The 18,255-nt window shown below is 39.6% G+C and overlaps 1 protein-coding gene across 1 annotated transcript; it reads left to right on the top strand.

The window, feature by feature from the left end:
• Positions 1–4,915: 4,915 nt before the first annotated feature.
• On the top strand, positions 4,916–8,222 carry pou3f3b (POU class 3 homeobox 3b). The gene is made up of 2 exons (XM_077729717.1): positions 4,916–6,829; positions 7,236–8,222. The coding sequence occupies exons 1-2, from the start codon at positions 5,597–5,599 to the stop codon at positions 7,332–7,334; spliced, it is 1,332 nt and encodes a 443-aa protein (XP_077585843.1). The 5' UTR covers positions 4,916–5,596; the 3' UTR covers positions 7,335–8,222.
• The last annotated feature ends 10,033 nt before the right edge of the window (positions 8,223–18,255 follow it).

Genomic DNA, 18,255 nt, shown 5'->3' with positions numbered 1-18,255 from the left:
GCAGTACAACATCCTACCACAACTTTCCAAAATAGGCAAAGACTACACTACCACTCAAATTGATACATTGACTCAGGAAACAGCACTTGAACTTCCTATCCATGCCCATCTGTCTCATGTCACACACCTGCCTATAAATGCTTTGAATTTATTTTAAATTCCCCAGAATGATTAAACGTCATTTATGTGGTAATGGTTTGTTTTATCATTATTAAAAATTGAAGTCCTATAACTTCTGATAAAAATCTGCATTCTCATAATTCAGTGAGACGCTACTGCGATAATTCTATACAGTCAAGACACTGTTGCACATGTTGGGGTTACATTATCACATGGATATTGATTTTCACTTTCAAATCAATAGATACTGAAATGAAAACATAAACATATTAGGCTCCGTGCTGGATTGAAAGATGTGCATACCTTTTTAATATCATTTATTATCCATTCAATTGCGTTTAGAGACAGAAGGAGAGAAAGTCATATTGGTTTCTGAAATTGAATGTTTAATGCTTGCTCTGATATCTGCTTATAGGGCATTTAATTAATGGTATAGTGGCCACATTATCGTTTAGTGTTCATGAGAAATTCTGCTCTAAATCAACGCTTGGCCTGACGTGTGACACACTCCGTGTGTGCCGTTTCACATGGGACCGAGGGGCAGAAAATAAATTATGCAGCCCATAGGCATCTTAAGTGCGCCATAATTAAAATGGCAGAAATTACATCCATTCAATCTGAATATTGTAACTACGGCTGTAGAAGATGCATTTTGCTCACCTTTTGAGGTGAGAATACAATTCTCTATTGCACATTTATGGTAGAAATGAGAATAAAGAGACATTTTATGAGGGAGTAGAGCAGTTTCTTATTGTGACTAAATTGATTTTTTTACCTTGTTGATGTTTTATATCTTACTATGTTTTATTTTATTTCATTTATTTCAATATGATTGTTGGTGGAAATTGTTGTGAATTACCGCCCCTTTGCATGTGGAGGATGGGAGAATTCAGGCTCAAAGTACCTTCTTATTTAATTAGAAATGATATATTTACCGGGGGCACTTAGCATGCTGTCTGATTTGGATGCATGCACGATGTTGTTCCGCTATAGTGCTGCAAGAACATGGTGCATGCAATAAAGTGGCCTCTGGTGAGTGGAGACAAATTGCAACACACTAATTTCCAGGATGATTCATGAGTCCTGCCAGGGCCCTGCTTGCCACTCATTCGTAAAGTCAACGCTTACATATGTTTGTCTAATTTTGATCATTAGCCCATTATCATATACACATATATTAAACAGAACTTTTTTCCCCACTCCAAAATTGAAGTGATGTTTTTTCTTAAGTAATTTTAGCCCTGTTTGTTAAAAAGAAAGCGTGTTATATATGTTTTTCCACGCAATTAAGATTCAAATTGCAATAGTGGACTATTATTAATTGTTCTCAAATGAACTACTGACTCTGTCGGCGAGAGAAATAGAGTTAGTCAATAACTGTCTTCCCTTTTTCATTAATATTTAATTGAGTTTGTTAAATTAATAAATAACGAGTTATATTAAATACTTTGTGGTTTGTAGCGTTTAGACAATGACGTAGCATGAGGCAGTGCGACACCTGGTGGTTAATATTAATTATTTAATTTTTAACATTTCAATTCTCACCGAATGAACCCATAAATTGTCATTATTAAAAATGTGACCGTTGGAAACTCTATACTATAGTTGAGATATTTAAGGCAAAAAAATCTCACAATGAGGTGCAACGTTTGTATATTTTTCCTAATCCCGGCAAAACTGGTTAGAAAGCTATTCACGCAAAAAAATAACACATAAAACAAATAAAATAATAATATACCCCCCCCCCCCCCCACACACACACACACACCCCTTGTCCCCATTTTTCCACGTTTCTGTAACGCGTTACTGCTCAGTTCAAGATGCGTTACTGTAGGACACCGAGACATTTTAATTCTCGACTCCAGTGCACAGACATACAGCTTAATGCGACCACTGTTCGCTTTTTTTTTATTGGGCTCACCATGGCGACCAAGCGCGAGGCTCAGAAATGCGTCCCTGCATCAATGGAGCGAGAGGAAGAGGAGTTAACCCGTGAGAACGAGGGGACAAGTCCTCTCCTTCCATTCGGTCTCAAAATATCAACTGGACAGCGGTAATCAAATATTTCTTTTAGATTGCCTCCCATGATTAATTTTCAACAATAAGAAAAAAAACATTTAATCACGATAAGAAAAAAAATTGACTGACGTGCAACTCTCAACAAACTTCCGAGATTCCACCCGAGACTGTGTTTCCCATTGCTTAAATAAAATGTGATTGATGGCCCCAATTCGACCCGAAAAGTCCGCAGTTTATCTATCTACTTCTCTTTGTACAGTACAAAAGCACCGATCTCGTTTTTAAGCGCTCTTGGAATGAAAAACGTGCAATTTGAAGTGTGTGCGCATGTCGAAAAAATATTCTTTTTGATTTTAAAAAAGATACTTTCTATCAAAATATTCCCTTAAGCGATAAAGAAGAGCGATCCATCGGCTTACCTCAGATCCAGTAAAGTGGACATATTGTAGGTTGTAGACTTGTGTAAAGTGCTCATCTCCTTTCCTGCAACTGGCTGCTGCTCCCTAAGATTTTCTTTCCTCTGCCTCAACTGAGCAGCAGCTCTCCTCTGCTCCCGCTATTATTTTCGCTAAAATATATGAAAATTTATGCAAATGAAAATCAGCACTAACTGTTCGTCTCTTGTTATACTTGGGGATGATTTTTCCCCTCTCCCCTGCCCTTCTTTTTTCCTTTTCTTTTTACATATATAAAAAAACGAGTCTCCCAGCAATGAACATAAGGGCCTTTTTCATAAATAAATAAATAAACAAATACATAAACATATCATATATCAGACAGTGGCCTTTTGACTGCTTTGTTTTTTAAATATATTCTTAGCTGTAGTTTGCATGTGGTGGCACGTTCCTTCTGGTCGCCCTGGATGCACTTTGAAGGCGCCTTTTGGACCAAACATCAGTAATTTGGACAGAAATCCTCACTGTATATTAATGAATAGTGGGCCCCAATGGCTGTGCCCCTTATTCAATGTAAACAAATGCACGAGGCGCCCTCCGTTTTTGAGCCCGTTCCAAATTAAATCCACTGGGATGAGAGTGGGGGGTGTCACTGGCATGGAGTACACAGGCCTTGCAGACTTATAGTTGCCCCTTAAATCCCTTTAGCGTCCCTTATTGCGTCATCTTTGATTCCGAGAGCTTTGGCAAGGGAGTGGGGTTAATGCGTGACATGTTCCGTAAATCTGACTGGTTGTGTGGTGGGCTTTACCTGGCAGGTGGGCAAAATAGGATGCATGACACCCACAGTATTGGGGGGGTCGAATGAGGGTGTCAGCTTGAGAGGATGTGACCGTGGTGAAGGCTTTATAGCTAGTGTGCCCATTTTATGGCCTGGGGGTCATTTGTGGCCAATCATCCATTTTTTTTTTTTAGAATGAACGTGACATTTGAGATGGTTGGATTTTTCTTTATAGTGGAGAGATAGTGACATTTCTAATCCACAATTGATACTAGACATCAGCGGACTATACAAACGTCTACTCTATACCAAAGATAAACTTGATCTATAATAAAGATAACTATGTGCAACACAAATAGATTATGTTTTGAGTATTGAAATACATCTACTTGCACAATATGCACAAATAGTTTTCTGCATGTGTCAACGTCCAATTTGTACAGCTTCCTCAAGTAACTGTTAAAAATTAACAGTCAAGTTCATTTTGCTGTTGCTAAGGTTGAGTATATTTGCTCAAAGATTTCGGCTAGTGGGATGGTGGCTTCAACGGATCATAAAAAAGATAATAAATGATCTGGCATTCTTATGTGATGTTTTTTCTTCCATAAGTGATATACAGTTCAATCAATAAACTGTTTAATGGATTGATTGATTTGATTATGTTAACCAAATTATAATATAGAATAATTAGCCAATGTTGTCCTTTAACCTGGGAACAGTCCAATGGGAATTAAAAATGCATGTATATATATATATATATATATATATATATATATATATATATATATATATATATATATATATATATATATATATATATATATATATATATATATATATATATATATATATATATATATATATATATATATATATATATATATATATATATATATATATATATATATATATATATATATATATATATATATATATATATATATATATATATATATATATATATATATATATATATATATATATATATATATATATATATATATATATATATATATATATATATATATATATATAAATAAATCAAGTGTTTACTTGCTGAGCTGCTAATAGTGACATTTATACTTAATTAAAGAGAAATACTATTAATATTAACATGCAAAATGTATTTCATTTGATAAAAGGGTCACCTTTGAGTATAAATATCTGGTTTGAAAAAAAAATATTTTAAAACTAATAATGTAATATTATTAATACTAATAACTGTTTCACGTTGCTCTTGTATTGTGTTTTGTTTTTGTTTTTTCTACATGGTGCTAACATATCGTGTGTGACGGCTTGAATCAAAGCTGGTTTATAGGAAATTGTAGATCAATTTTATCCAAAACCATAGGAGGTCACACTTTACGAGCTTCCGCTTTATTTACTACTCTAGTTTTGTTTGGGCTGCAATTAAGAAGAAGCCAATCGGAACCGCCGGAAGGAGATTTCTCCATCCCTCAGCCAGGCTGATCGTGCTTGCCAATCACTCCGCGGGCAGCCAATCATCGGAGAGGAACGGGGTAAACATCCGCGAGTCCTCGTGCTCAGGGGGCTTGGGGGGCGACGGGGGGAGGCGGGACTTGACGGCCAGTCGTGGAGAGAGAGGAGGAGAGGGAGAACAAGCGAATGAGAGAGGAGGCTGGTGAGCAGCGCCTTCCACTGTTCCTACGGATTGTACTTCAACTGGAGTTTGCGGTTTGGCAGCTTTAAATATATCAAAACGGAACAAAGAGAAAGAAGAATCCTCGGTGCTCTAAAAGAAGAGAGAGAAAAGAAAGAAGAAAGCGAGGGACAAATCTGACTTGAATTACAAAAAAAAGGACTCCGCTTATGTTTTCCACGTCCAAAGGGAACTTAAACTGGGACTCTGGACAATTTGCGAATCTTTTTATTTATTTTTATTATTTTTTTTCTTTTTTTTTCTTTTTTGGTGGCCGCCTAGTTTGCTTGGGACGACGCCTTTTCCATTCCTAATTGAATTTGAATGTGCACATTTTCGGCCGACAAACTTTGTTCACGGACTGACTGTCCGTGGTCTGAGGGGACTTTGGAGAAACAGGAGTTTGTATTCTGCTGCCCTAATGCTGTAAATGCACGCGGATTTTATTCAGTTTCCCGAAAGCATCTTTTGGCGTCTTGGCGCGCATATGGTGTGTGTGGCAAGGCGTACTTTTTTTTTGAAGTTTGAATAATTCATGAGATAAAGAATTTGCCTACGCGAAAGAAGTGTATAGAAAGGGCGGGGGCATCCAGCAACATAACCTTCATAAGGCTTGACGGAATGGCCACCGCGGCGTCCAATCCTTATCTGGGCACCAACAGTATCCTATCGTCCGGCTCCATCGTGCACTCTGACTCGGGAGGCGGTGGCATGCAGCCGGGCAGTGCTGCTGTTACCTCGGGCTCCGGGGGTTACAGAGGAGACCCCTCCATCAAAATGGTGCAAAGTGACTTTATGCAAGGCGCGATGGCAGCCAGCAACGGTGGTCATATGCTGAGCCATGCCCACCAGTGGGTGACCTCGCTGCCGCACGCTGCCGCGGCAGCCGCCGCCGCCGCTGTGGCCGCCGCCGAAGCCGGCTCCCCCTGGTCGTCGAGCCCGGTTGGCATGACGGCGAGTCCGCAGCAGCAGCAGCAAGACGTGAAAAACCCCGCTCGCGACGACTTGCACACGGGCACCGCGCTGCACCACCGACCGCAAGTGCCGCCCCACTTAGCGGCCCACCAGACTCACGCCGGGGCTTGGGGCAGCAGCACCGCGGCTCACATCAACTCCATATCGGGCGGGCAGCAGCAACAGCAGCAGCAGCCGCTCCTCTATTCTCAGCCGGGGGGCTTCACCGTGAACGGCATGCTCAGTGCCGGCACTCAGAGCCTGGTACACCCGGGCTTAGTGAGAGGCGACACCCCGGATTTAGAGCACGCCAGTCACCACCACCACCATCACCAGCACCATCCGCACCACCAGCACCACGGGGGCGTCAACGGCCACGACCCGCACTCGGACGACGACACGCCGACCTCGGACGACCTGGAGCAGTTCGCTAAGCAGTTTAAGCAGCGGAGGATCAAGCTGGGTTTCACCCAGGCGGACGTGGGCCTGGCGCTGGGCACCCTGTACGGCAACGTCTTCTCACAGACCACCATCTGCAGGTTCGAGGCTCTGCAACTCAGCTTCAAAAACATGTGCAAGCTCAAGCCGCTGCTGAACAAGTGGCTGGAGGAAGCCGACTCGTCAACCGGCAGCCCCACCAGTATCGACAAGATCGCTGCACAGGGGAGGAAGAGGAAGAAGCGCACGTCTATCGAGGTGAGCGTCAAGGGGGCTCTGGAGAGCCACTTTCTCAAGTGCCCCAAGCCCTCGGCCCAGGAAATCACCAGCCTGGCGGACAACCTGCAACTGGAGAAGGAGGTGGTCCGAGTGTGGTTTTGCAATAGGAGACAGAAGGAAAAGCGGATGACGCCCCCGGGAGTGGCGCAGACGCCGGAGGATGTGTACTCTCAGGTCGGCAATGTGAGTGCAGAAACACCGCCCCCCTCGATGGACTGCAAACGAATGTTCAGTGAAACATAGGGCAGCAAATCCCAATATTTTTTTAAAAAAGAAAATCCCATTAGACTGATTAAACAGACAAAAATACACACACACACGCTCAGACTATCGCCAGGATAGCAGAATTTTGATACTGTGATTGTAAGGGAATGTGAATGAGACTGGAAACAAATGTATTATCTATTTTTCAGCCGAAAGAGAGAGAAAGAGAGAGAGAGCGAGAGAGAGAGAGCTAGAGATAGAAAAAAAAAAAACAAAGAGAACCTTGAACTGCATTTCTTCCCAACCCCCTTTCAGAACAAACGCATCTTCTTCAGGGCCCTAAAATGTCTTAACCTAAAAGGTTCCTTCTGCTTGTTTCTTTCAGGGGCATTTTTTAGTAGATTACTTAAAAGATGCAAGTGAGGCGAGCGACCAGAGGGTGACAACCACAAGTTCATTCCACCAGGTAATTTTGGCGCATTGAGAACACACCAAGAGACCTTTTCTACACCCCACATCACCATCACCAAGTGTTGTTTTGATGCCCCCCGCGCCCACCTTCCAAAACAACGACCACTGTCCCGTGTGTGTGCGTAATGGAGACAAAGGGCCAAGCTTTTTGTATCAATTTAACCAGGGGACTGTCCCTCACTAAAAAAAAAACACACATCCACGAAGCTTCCTTGTTGTGTTTGTCATCCACATGTGAAGGATCAGGGATTTTTTTCCTCCTCCCACGAACTGCTACCCAAAAAAACAGTTTGATCTCAAAGATCATTTTCTTTTTTTCACCTGGCATTTATTTTTCGACGCTGTCGTGGTGGTGGATTCTTCTCCCCTGTTTTTTTTTTTTTTTGTTCCAACACATAGAGACGTTTGACCAAGACTTCAGCTGCACTTATTGGACGAGTGAAAAAAATCTCAACAAAAAAAATGTTTTACCAAGTGGGACTGACGGGGTCTTTTGGACATATTATTAATGCTGCTCTTTCTAAGCAGTATTCTTTGGTAGGTTTTAATAAACAACCCTGTAAAGCCGGCAATATAGATCACTAGATCAGATACTGGTCTGAATTATTTACTTTATATTTTTCATCAGAATGATTTGTTTTAATATTTTATTCGGAATACCTATGAATTATTCCAAACGGTAATTTATTCCCCCCATCCCCCCATGGACTTGTGTGTGAGAAGCATTCTTGTTATATTTTCTCTTTCTTATTTGTTTTTAATTATTATTATTCCGGAGGAGCACAAATCATCACAAGCTGCCGTTGTTGCTATATTTTGATGTGATCATTTGATTGTAATTTAATTTCAGTAGTGGTTCCGTAAGAGCTGATTGAGACACAATAAATTTGTTAGAATGAAATTCAGCCATCTTGTGTGTTAACTGTACAGTACTTATTTATTTACTTATTTATTTATTCCAGTTTTTAGGGGGGTGCCCTTTTGTTGAGTGTAGAACAGTATTTTGCAATATCAAATAATATGTAATGACATTTTATACTTTCCAGTACCAGAAAAATGTCCATCTATGAAACACAAATGCTTTCACGTTGACATTAATGCATCAGAAGATAGGCAGTGGTTTTATTTCCATGTCAAGCCTCTTCAGGCCCAAACATTCCAACTTTCATTTAGTGCTTGAAGCTGGATGCAATAGGAATAGTGGGAGCGAAATAATAATGTCATTATAACAGAAGGCCTCTTAACATTTGTTTTTATAGCAGGTATTATAGAGTTAACAGTAACATGACCACCCCTAACTGTATTTAAACAAAGTGAATATTATAGTGGAATTGCATTTTAGGTCACTTTTGCGTTTCAAGATAGTTACGTGACCAAAACTGCAAAGCTTTTAATTTATTTATTTATATGGGCAATAGTATCTCTGAAATGTGTTTTCTTTATGTGAGACACGTGTCTTGATTGCATATAAACAAAACAAAACAAAAAACATCATCATCAACAACAATAACAAAAACTTCTTTTTTGCTACTTGCCAGAACTCACAGAACGTGTCTTTTACGGTTTGAATTTCGCGGATGAATTCCCGCACTAGTTGCCTAGCAACCGAATTCAATGATCGCATAGCAGTGCACTTCTTTGTGTCCTTTACTGGAGATGACACTGGGCGTAATAGAAGTCACATAAAACTTTATTTTACTTTCCAATGGTTGTTCAGAGTAAAGAATACAAGTGGATTTTCTACTCAAAATTAAGATCAAGGTTTGTGCTTTTGGAGAAAAGTCAGTATACTAGTCTTGCCTGCGTGAATTGTGACATGTGAACATTTTCCACGCACCAGCATCTCTTGCTTGTGCACAAATACTCCAATCTGGTGAGAGATTCAAGCGAGCCCAACACAAAACCAGCTCCAAATCTCATAATGGGTTTTGATCCGCCTATTCTGCAACGGCTTTGGCTTTTTTCATGCTTCTTGTTGGCAGTGGTGTGTGCGTTTTGCGTGGGTGCGTGCACGCGAGGCCCTGGGAGCTCAATAATCGAAGCAGCTCGTGTCACGGCACTCTGCTCCTATAACGACTTTGTCCACGATCGGGGGTAAAGGGAGGGGGATTCCTCTTTAAAACTTTTAAACATGTAATTGCTGCTAATAATTCAATCAGTCTACGACAGAAAGTCATTGCTGCTCGTGTCTTAAAAATAATTACCCCGATTATTATTGTATCTCTGCTCTTTAGCAATAACATCTATTAAAGGTCGTGTTACACTAAACACGATGTGAATATTGAATAGGGCCAATTAATTATTAGGTCTTGATAAGGTTGATTTCACCACGCTGATAGTATTGAATACACGTTAAATTACACACTATCGCCATCAGCACATGCATATTTTCACTGCTCCACTTAGAAAGCCAACTGTATTTGCAGCCTAATAAAATAAAAATAATCCATGCTGTTTATTTCTTGTATATTGTGCTATTTATTTATCAGCATAATTGCACGGTGATCCATAAACGTTCACCTCTACTAAATTGTTTCACATAATTCCAAGCAGTAACCCCAGCAATATAAATGGCCAGTAAATTATTGTTGCCTATAATGTTTGAATTGTCAACGAATTAAAACCTAATTTGCCATAAACATGTTTAAATAAATCCCATCTGACACATAGCCTATTGCACCTCATTTCCATACATAATCTAAACATTAAACAATTAGTAGTATTGTCTATTTAATAACGTTTATGATATTCTGCTGTGTGGTACACGTCAAAAGGAGAGCGAGAAGGAAGGAGCATCGTTGTAGAAATGACGTGATTGTAGGGGGTTCCTCTCCATAAATTGTGAAGGTCACGGTGTTGAAGTAGAGGAGGGGTACTTATTTTCATTTGCCTCTCTTTCACTTTTCTTCTATTTTTTTCTTGGCTAACGACTACACCTATCTGGTTGGCAAAAATAAAATCATTTCATTTAAAAAAATATGAAAAAAGGACCATAATAAAATATTATAAGTAACTTTTGGTTATCTATGTTACCCCTCTCTCTCCCTCTTCTATCATTCTCTTTTTTTCACTACTTCTTAAGCATGTCATTAAACTATGAAAAGGAAATGTTTAAGTTAAGTTAATGAAACATTTAAAAATGCATATATGCATGCCTTCTTTGTTAAAGCACGTGAAGCAGGCCTCGTGACTATTTGTGGATGTTAATCTATTTTTTTCAAATATATTTATTGATTTATGAAACGTTTTATTATAATTAATACACTTACCTAATTATTAAAAGCATTATTATTTAAAAATACACAAATATCCTTAATTGTATTAAGTATGATCCACACACTATTGGAAATAATTTGGGGAAATCCCGAGGACAGGAAAAATGTGACCCTGCAGCGCCGCTCAGTGGCCACTTGTTTTTGCTCTTATTTTTACATACCCAAGCCACATTATTACCATTTCAAATAAACATTTGATCTTCAGCTTTCCAGTTATTAAATTATCCTGATATTAACATTTATTATAATTAGAGTAGTTTTCTTTACAGTTTATCTGAGGAGTAAAATATGTACTTAATGATCATCAGAACAGATTTACGACACTGTTAATTCATTGGCAATCAAGAAAGCCATTTATAATCATCTTTAATATTTTGATAGCTTAATACGACCACTGTTCACCTTTTTTTAAATTGTTGTCACTAATCAATATTTGACTTGCCTGCTCTACACATATTGTAGAGCTAAAAAGTACTTCTTTTGGGAGTTTATAGTATTAGTAGTAGTAGTACTAGTAGTGATTAACTTTTCTAGTATGTACAGTTTTATGCATGCGTCAATATTCTATTCATGAAACAACCTTTAAATATTATTATTTTACCATTAACCTTTCAACCATTAATGTAACTTGTAATAGCCATGCATGTAGCCCTACTATTATATAAGAGATACTCCTGTACAAGCAAATAAGGTCGAGAGCTTATCATGAAAAGGTGTGTGAAACGTTATCCAAAAAGTGTGTACATATCAATGAGTTCACAAACAGTCAGATTGCTGTGAAGAGTGTATTCATTTGATGCATCAAAATGACATTCTCACATATACAATTTGCAGTTGGCAGGTTACAAAATTAAATTAGGGGAAAAACAAAGTATTAGAGAAGTGGACAAATACTGATTTTTTTCAGCATGCCACATGGATTAGTCATGACAGTGTTGCTATATAAACTAAAACAACAATAAAACACACAACAGGTATGGATTTGACACCCCTGCTAAATAGAGAAAAAGTTGTGATTGCATTCTAGGGTCCCATTATAAAGTATAGTGCAGGTATAAATATATAGCAATAAATAGCTGGTGTGTGTGTGTGTGTTTGTGGGTTCCAGCAGGAAGCATTACAGATGATGACATCTTCCAGGGGACAAAATTCATTTCCCCCCCTTACTTTAAGGACAGATTGGGCCTCTAAAAGTGACATGTACTGTATGCTACAGCTGGCTCGCTATGGACTGCCGGCCCCAGTAGCAGTTACCTTGGTGACAACAGAGGGTGGGTGAGTCATTGGGGACCGAGCAGGGAGCCTGATACATCACCAGCTCTGATGGCTTTGTCAATACCGCTTAGATCAGAAGCCAGGCCGACCTGCTGTGAAATTCACCCCTCAACCCCACCCCATCCATGCACACTCCCAAGTTTACCAGCAACAGATGACATCACATGACTAATCTTTTTGCATATGTGAACCACTTTTTTTCACCCAACCATTGTCCATTCACTTATATTTTACTAAGGTCATAGGTGAAGTGGAGCTTGTACCATCAGACATTCGCTGTGAAAGGGAAAATACCTACACTGTTTACCCAAATAGCTGAATTTAACCATGCAAAAGTTTTATATTGAGACTACATCCTCGGCTGACAGAATTAAATTGCAACGGTTAAATTGCATCATAAAAACCAAAAAGACAATCAGAATTACTGTATAAACTACATCACAGCTCACACACACACACACACACACACACACACAAACCCTAAATAAATAACAAGGAAGAACATCAGAGCAATTAAATTAGAGAGTCGTTTTTTATTTGTTCCTGAAAAACAATATAAACAGGGGCTATAAAGGATATATTGGAAATATATGAACGTCACAAACCTGATCTTTGGCTGCAATTTTCCCAACTGGAAAGGTTTTGTTGTGGGCATTCAAGCATAAAAGCTCATAAATGACATTAAGAACACGTTTGCGCATACATTTAGATACACACAAAACATTTCTGACAGGCTGAGGCGTGGGTGCATGGATTAAAGCGGTGCTATGGAGAAAAGCGAGGTGGCAGAAAGAGACGAAGAGAGAGCATTCGGGCAGTCTCCTTCAGTATGTCATTAACTAAAGCAAAAAGCAGATTGGGAAAAAAGGCAGGAGTCACATTTGTTGGTGTAACTATTTCTAGCTGGTGGATTTAATAGATTACTAATGATGGGCCGCAGGTTCTTGCAGGTTAGACATTAGAGACCCGCGCCACAAAGTGTGTGATAATCCCTACAGTTTCCACCAATATGCGAGCAAGCGGTTGCTCGGTCTCGGCTGACGCTGTGATGCGGAAAGGGTTTCCAGGTAATCTTGGCCTGGTGAGGAGCACGAAGCACAGAAGTGTGAGGATGAAGCTCAAGATTCCACCAATCTGACCAATCCGCTTAGCGAGACGCAGCTCTACTCAAGCGTCAATGTTTCCTGCTTAAGAGGAAGGAGGTAAAGAGACGTGCATTTTTTTCACCATCACACTGCAGAAACATCTGCTAAATGTGCAAAAGTGTACAAAAGCAAACACAGAGGTTGCTTGCACTCAAACACTGGCGCTATCAGAGTGGCTTCCGCTGCCGCCACCACCATTTAAAATCTTTCCTCCCTGAAATAAAAGTAATTAATTGGCGCTATACACCAAGGACGTAATTATCTTTTTCAAGTAACTGGCAGATATTTAATTACCAGTAATTGTTCCCCGAGCCTCAGTCAAAAGTGTTGCACACCAGACAGTTCTGATATACTCCACAGTGATTCGGCACCCGTTATTTGTGTACAACAGTTTTATGACTTGAACAACACTCATCTTCAGAGGCACTACCTCCAAAGTAGATCTTTGTTACTCATTTGTACTTTGTGTGCCACCTCAGGGGGAAAATTTCTACCTATGCTTCCCAAGGTGTTAATGCCTGCCAGATTGGAGTGAAAGTAATTTGAGATCATTCTGCAACAAAGGCCTCTGATACTGATTAACTAACTAACCAGCTGTTCTCCTGCCAAGTGGTGTGGTCCCTTTTAAAAGTATAGTGACGGGAACTAAATGTAGCCTGGGGGCGTGATGGGCCAGGGGTTGCAAAGGCACCCTTAAGCATGGGAACAAGGTTTAATAAGTAAACAGCAGAGGCAGAAACCAGTGCATCTGATCAGGTCTTATTCAGCCCACCGAGCCCCTTGTATGTGCTATTAGCTGATTAGCCTAACCGATTGGACCTTGTAATTGCAGCACCTTGACCCCCTCCAGGCAAATATTTAATTTTACTGGGTTAACCTTTCTACACGGCCAGATGTTAAGGAGCACAGCGGTCGTCAGCCCGGGCCTTCTGATCAGTGCGGAGAAAAAGCTTGCAGATTTTCTTGTTAATATTGTCTGTGTTGATTTCTCACAGCGGTTTCCATTCCAGAGAAGTCCTTGTCTCTGGTCTCATCCCCTCTTGTCAAGTCACCAGCGTTGCATAGCATTTGAAATTGGTGTGGTCATTAGCTGTGCTCACAAAATCAATTGCAAGATCAACTGTGCATATTAACCCCGTAAACAGTTTCTCGGTTCAATACGCGCTATAATTTGTCTGCTTTTTATGTGCAACCCCAGCCGATTGTCTGTTTTTCTAAATTGAAGGGAGATAAAAGCTGTATGAAGTTGATCGTTTGTCTGATTTGCCTTAGCCATACAAAACAGCAAGTGGTGAAAAATCTGCAATTGTAACAAAAGTAAAAAAACATTGAGTTGGAAAATTGAATATTATAAACCTCTGATGGTTTGGTTTTGTTAACGATTCATCGTATTGGAAACAATGAAGAAATAATCAATTTTAAGAGCGACATGTTCCCGTGATTGATGACTCTCCTAATTACACAGTTGTGAACTTTATTAATGGTCATCAAAAATAATAACAACTGTAATGCGTTATGACATTTTACATCTTTTATACTGTGCATGTCAGTTAAAATTGATGTTCTACAGTATGTATCACTTACATGTTCAATCCATTGTATCCTTTAGTCTCCTTTTAATCTAGGATGTACCGTATTTTCACGACTATAAGGCGCACTGTATTATAAGGTGCACTGTCTATTTTGGAGAAAATTTAAGACTTTTAAGTGCGCCTTACAGTCGTGAAAATATGGTAATTGCTATTGACTTCCAGGTATGAAGCACTTACTACACAGTCACCTCTAGAGCCACCCATTGTTGATGTTTTGGATTTTTTTGTATAAAATCTTGCAGTGGGGGAGGAGCTATATGATGGAAGATTTTTTAAACTAAGATGACATCTGCATATTTAACAGTATTGTTTCAGTTCAGGCGTTTGTGTTTTTTTAATATCCGACAGTGGTGGTTTTTCGTTTTTGGTTTTCAGTTTTTTCCATATATAAGGCACACTGATTATAAGGCGCACTGTCTATTTTGGAGAAAATTTAAGACTTTTAAGTGCGCCTTATAGTCGTGAAAATACAGTATGTTTTTAGTATGTAGGATTAAGACATTAGACAACTATGGGCAGCCCCCCACCTGCAGTTCCAGTAAAAAAAAAATCAATTTAGAAAAAGAGTCACATAAATATGTCTATAAAGGTCTTCATGTTCAAAATGTATTTTATGTTCATTCGTCTGAAAATTCATGTCGAAGGTACATTGCCATTTGGCATTTTTCATGTTTTCTTTTATAAATATGTAAACGTAGGGAATGTACAAATATTTCGGTCCTTAGGGACCTTACTTTTTAACAGACTGAGCCCATTATTGGCAAAAGGTTCATGGGATGAGGAGGGAATTGAGATGCCGGATGTTTTTCTTGGGTCATTCCCAGACTTTTCTAGAAGTCTCAGGTTTCTCCCTGTCTACGCTCCAAACTAAATCCTCTTCCTCTCCAATGAGACAGGCCTCAGTTCACCCAGTCTGAAATGGTTTCCTTCCTCTCCAGGCGTTCAAATGAACAAAACACTGTGAGGAAGGAAAGTAGTCATGTCATCTTTTCAACTCAGAGACAGACTGAAGTAACCTTTCAGCTGTTGAGGGGGGAACTCAATACTGTGTGTGAGAGGGCACAGGGTGAGGCGGGCAACAAAGTGGTTCCAGGTGAGGGATGGATGTGAACGTTGGGAACATTTGGATCAACCTCTCGGAACTGAGGTGGAAGGTTATATCGGTAGTGTATGTTTTTGCTATACTAGATGCGTTTGCAATTCTGTAATTGCTTGGCTAGCAGGACACAAATTCCTCAAGTGAATAAATGATACACCCTCAAAGTTACTCACCTTCTGCATATAGATAAACATGGTCAATAAGTTAGTACTTCAAATTTCAACTACAATGTTAAACAGGGCAATATTAATAAATTCTGCAGTGGTATATGCAGTTAAGTGGTTCCATTTTCCTATTTTTTCTATTGAGTCAAATATTGAAATGTGATGTTAAACGCTTCCATCACCATATTGTATATTTTAGCTCTACAAATACTACTAAAGATTTAATGAAACTCAAACTGAAATGTTATTTGCAACTAGCCATTATTTCTATAGTTGTACTGTACAATAAAAGTAATTTTACAATTTAAAACAAAAAAATATATAGCGGCCCAGCGGAAATTGGTCAAAAAGTACAGGAATGGCATGCAAAATCGAACACTATTGCAAAGGGCTTAAGCTTCTGTGCAGTTGTCCAGCATGCTTGACAGAAAAGCTTTTCTCCCTCTGTCTTTTGCTGTGTGCACTGAAAGCAAGGTGCAGCCGAGGACACAGCTTGTCCTCTTAGCCTCCATTTCTCCCCAGCAGATATGCCGCCAGGCCATTAAAACAACTCCTAGAAATATTGCTTCTAAAGTTGCAGCACCAAGTGAGAAATAGGAAGTATTTGCAGGTGACAGGACAGTTTCTTTCAACGTTACAACATTTTTTGCTTCATGAATTGACCAGTTCCACTTTTTTTGGGAATATTTTCTATAAACTGAAGACAATGCCACCACTAATGACTTAAACAAACAAGAAAAGCTCAAACAAAAGACTATAATCAGCATTACACAAGATGTATTCAAATCTTTTATTATGTCTTTGGTTCACAGACTTGATCCAAGAATTGTAAACAAAAGATTTTAACTTCATAGAAATAACCACCCAATTATTAATTTACATCTGATCCAGCATATTAACTCACACAAAATGCATTATTTTATTAGGGTGTCCATCAAAATGTAAATACTGCTTCATATTGTCAAATGTTTTCCCTCAATAAAAGAATAAAAGCCCAAGCCCAACAACTTACCAAATGAAAAAGAACAGTGTCTCTTTATGTTTGCTCTCTGTTTACCCCAAACTGTCCAAAGCAATTAGCGACAAACACATTGGACCTAAAAAGCCCCCTGAGTGGGAACAGGAGGTCCGGTCTGCCCTGGAAGCACTTGCCCCCATGGAGACACTCTGAGAAGAAGGCGGTCTAATACCTGTAGACATCTATGGCCACTACCCAATCTGTTGCATGCGTAGTTCATTTCACGCACTGCCAGAAGCGCTTTGTAATTATCGTGAAATTGATGAGGGCTGATTCCAACAGGTCATCGTTGGCAGTTCAGCTGCCTCCACGCATTTCAGTGAAATGTCTTAATCTGTTACTGATGGCAAATTAATTTCCACTCAGAGACAGTTTTCATCAGTAATCTGCATGTCTGTGTGAGCGCATGTGTGTGTGTGTGTATCTACAGTAGTTGTGTGTGTGTGTGAATGCATGTGTTTCCAAGATAATGATATTTCAGTTTCAGTGTGTATAAATGAATACGCTTTGTTCACACATGCACCTGCTTCAATTGGATCCATGCCATCAAGTCTTTTAGGCAGCTTTTAACTTTGCTCAGTATTTTTGTCGAGCGCTAAAACGTATGCATGGCAAAGTGTGTCAAAGATGTCTGCTAAGTGATTTGTGGTATAAATGACCACTTGTAATTGAATACAGAATGATTGTCTGGCAGTGTGGTGAATCCCATGTGCTGCAGCGCCCTGGGTAAATAAATGAGCGTGAGCAAAGTGGCCATTTGAGTCTCCATGTTTGTGGAGGAAGCATAATGGATTCTTTAGAGCCGTGAACGGTTTATAGTCATGTTTCACCATGATGGGCTTATCCCTGCGCAAGGCGCTAAGGATATTAGGGAATCAGCGTAAAGCAGCATGGAAATGATGACGGGAGCAAAGCTTCAGCTTGCCAATATTAAACCCTCTATCCTCGGGAAAGTGGGGGAAGGAGCATTTGGCTCAACTCCACAATGCGATATCCTCCATTGTGATAAGTTCCATTGCTGTTTTAGGCACACAATTAAGAGAAAGCCACACAATTTAAGAGAGAAACTATCTATTGTGGTGTTTTCTTTATCCAAATAGACATCAGTAAGAAGTCTTGGGTGGGGAGCCTTCCGCAAAAGAGGCACCAAGTCAAGTCACCAGCTTATATGCACTTTAAATGTTTTGATTTTCCACTGCAATAGTACACAGCCTTTCACCCACTGCCTTCTCAAATGTTTACTGGTCATTAGTGAAGTGAGAAAAAAAAATCAACAAGAGGTGAGATTTGAAGATCTCCCATTCCCCCCCCACCAGAGCGTGTCTGTCAGACAAGGACCCATGATTAATATCCCACCCTGCTCCAC

Source organism: Stigmatopora nigra, chromosome 1 (genome assembly GCF_051989575.1).
Source record: "Stigmatopora nigra isolate UIUO_SnigA chromosome 1, RoL_Snig_1.1, whole genome shotgun sequence".
Classification (NCBI taxonomy): Eukaryota; Metazoa; Chordata; class Actinopteri; order Syngnathiformes; family Syngnathidae; genus Stigmatopora; species Stigmatopora nigra.
Note: the sequence above shows the minus strand (reverse complement) of the source record. Positions and strands in the feature narration are given on the sequence as shown.

Bases quoted from the DNA above. Each gene is read 5' to 3' on its own strand.
- pou3f3b (XM_077729717.1), top strand. From the start codon at position 5,597: ATGGCCACCGCGGCGTCCAATCCTTATCTGGGCACCAACAGTATCCTA. The intron at 6,830-7,235 runs GTGAGTGCAGAA...TGTTTCTTTCAG, and splicing joins TGTACTCTCAGGTCGGCAAT to GGGCATTTTTTAGTAGATTA.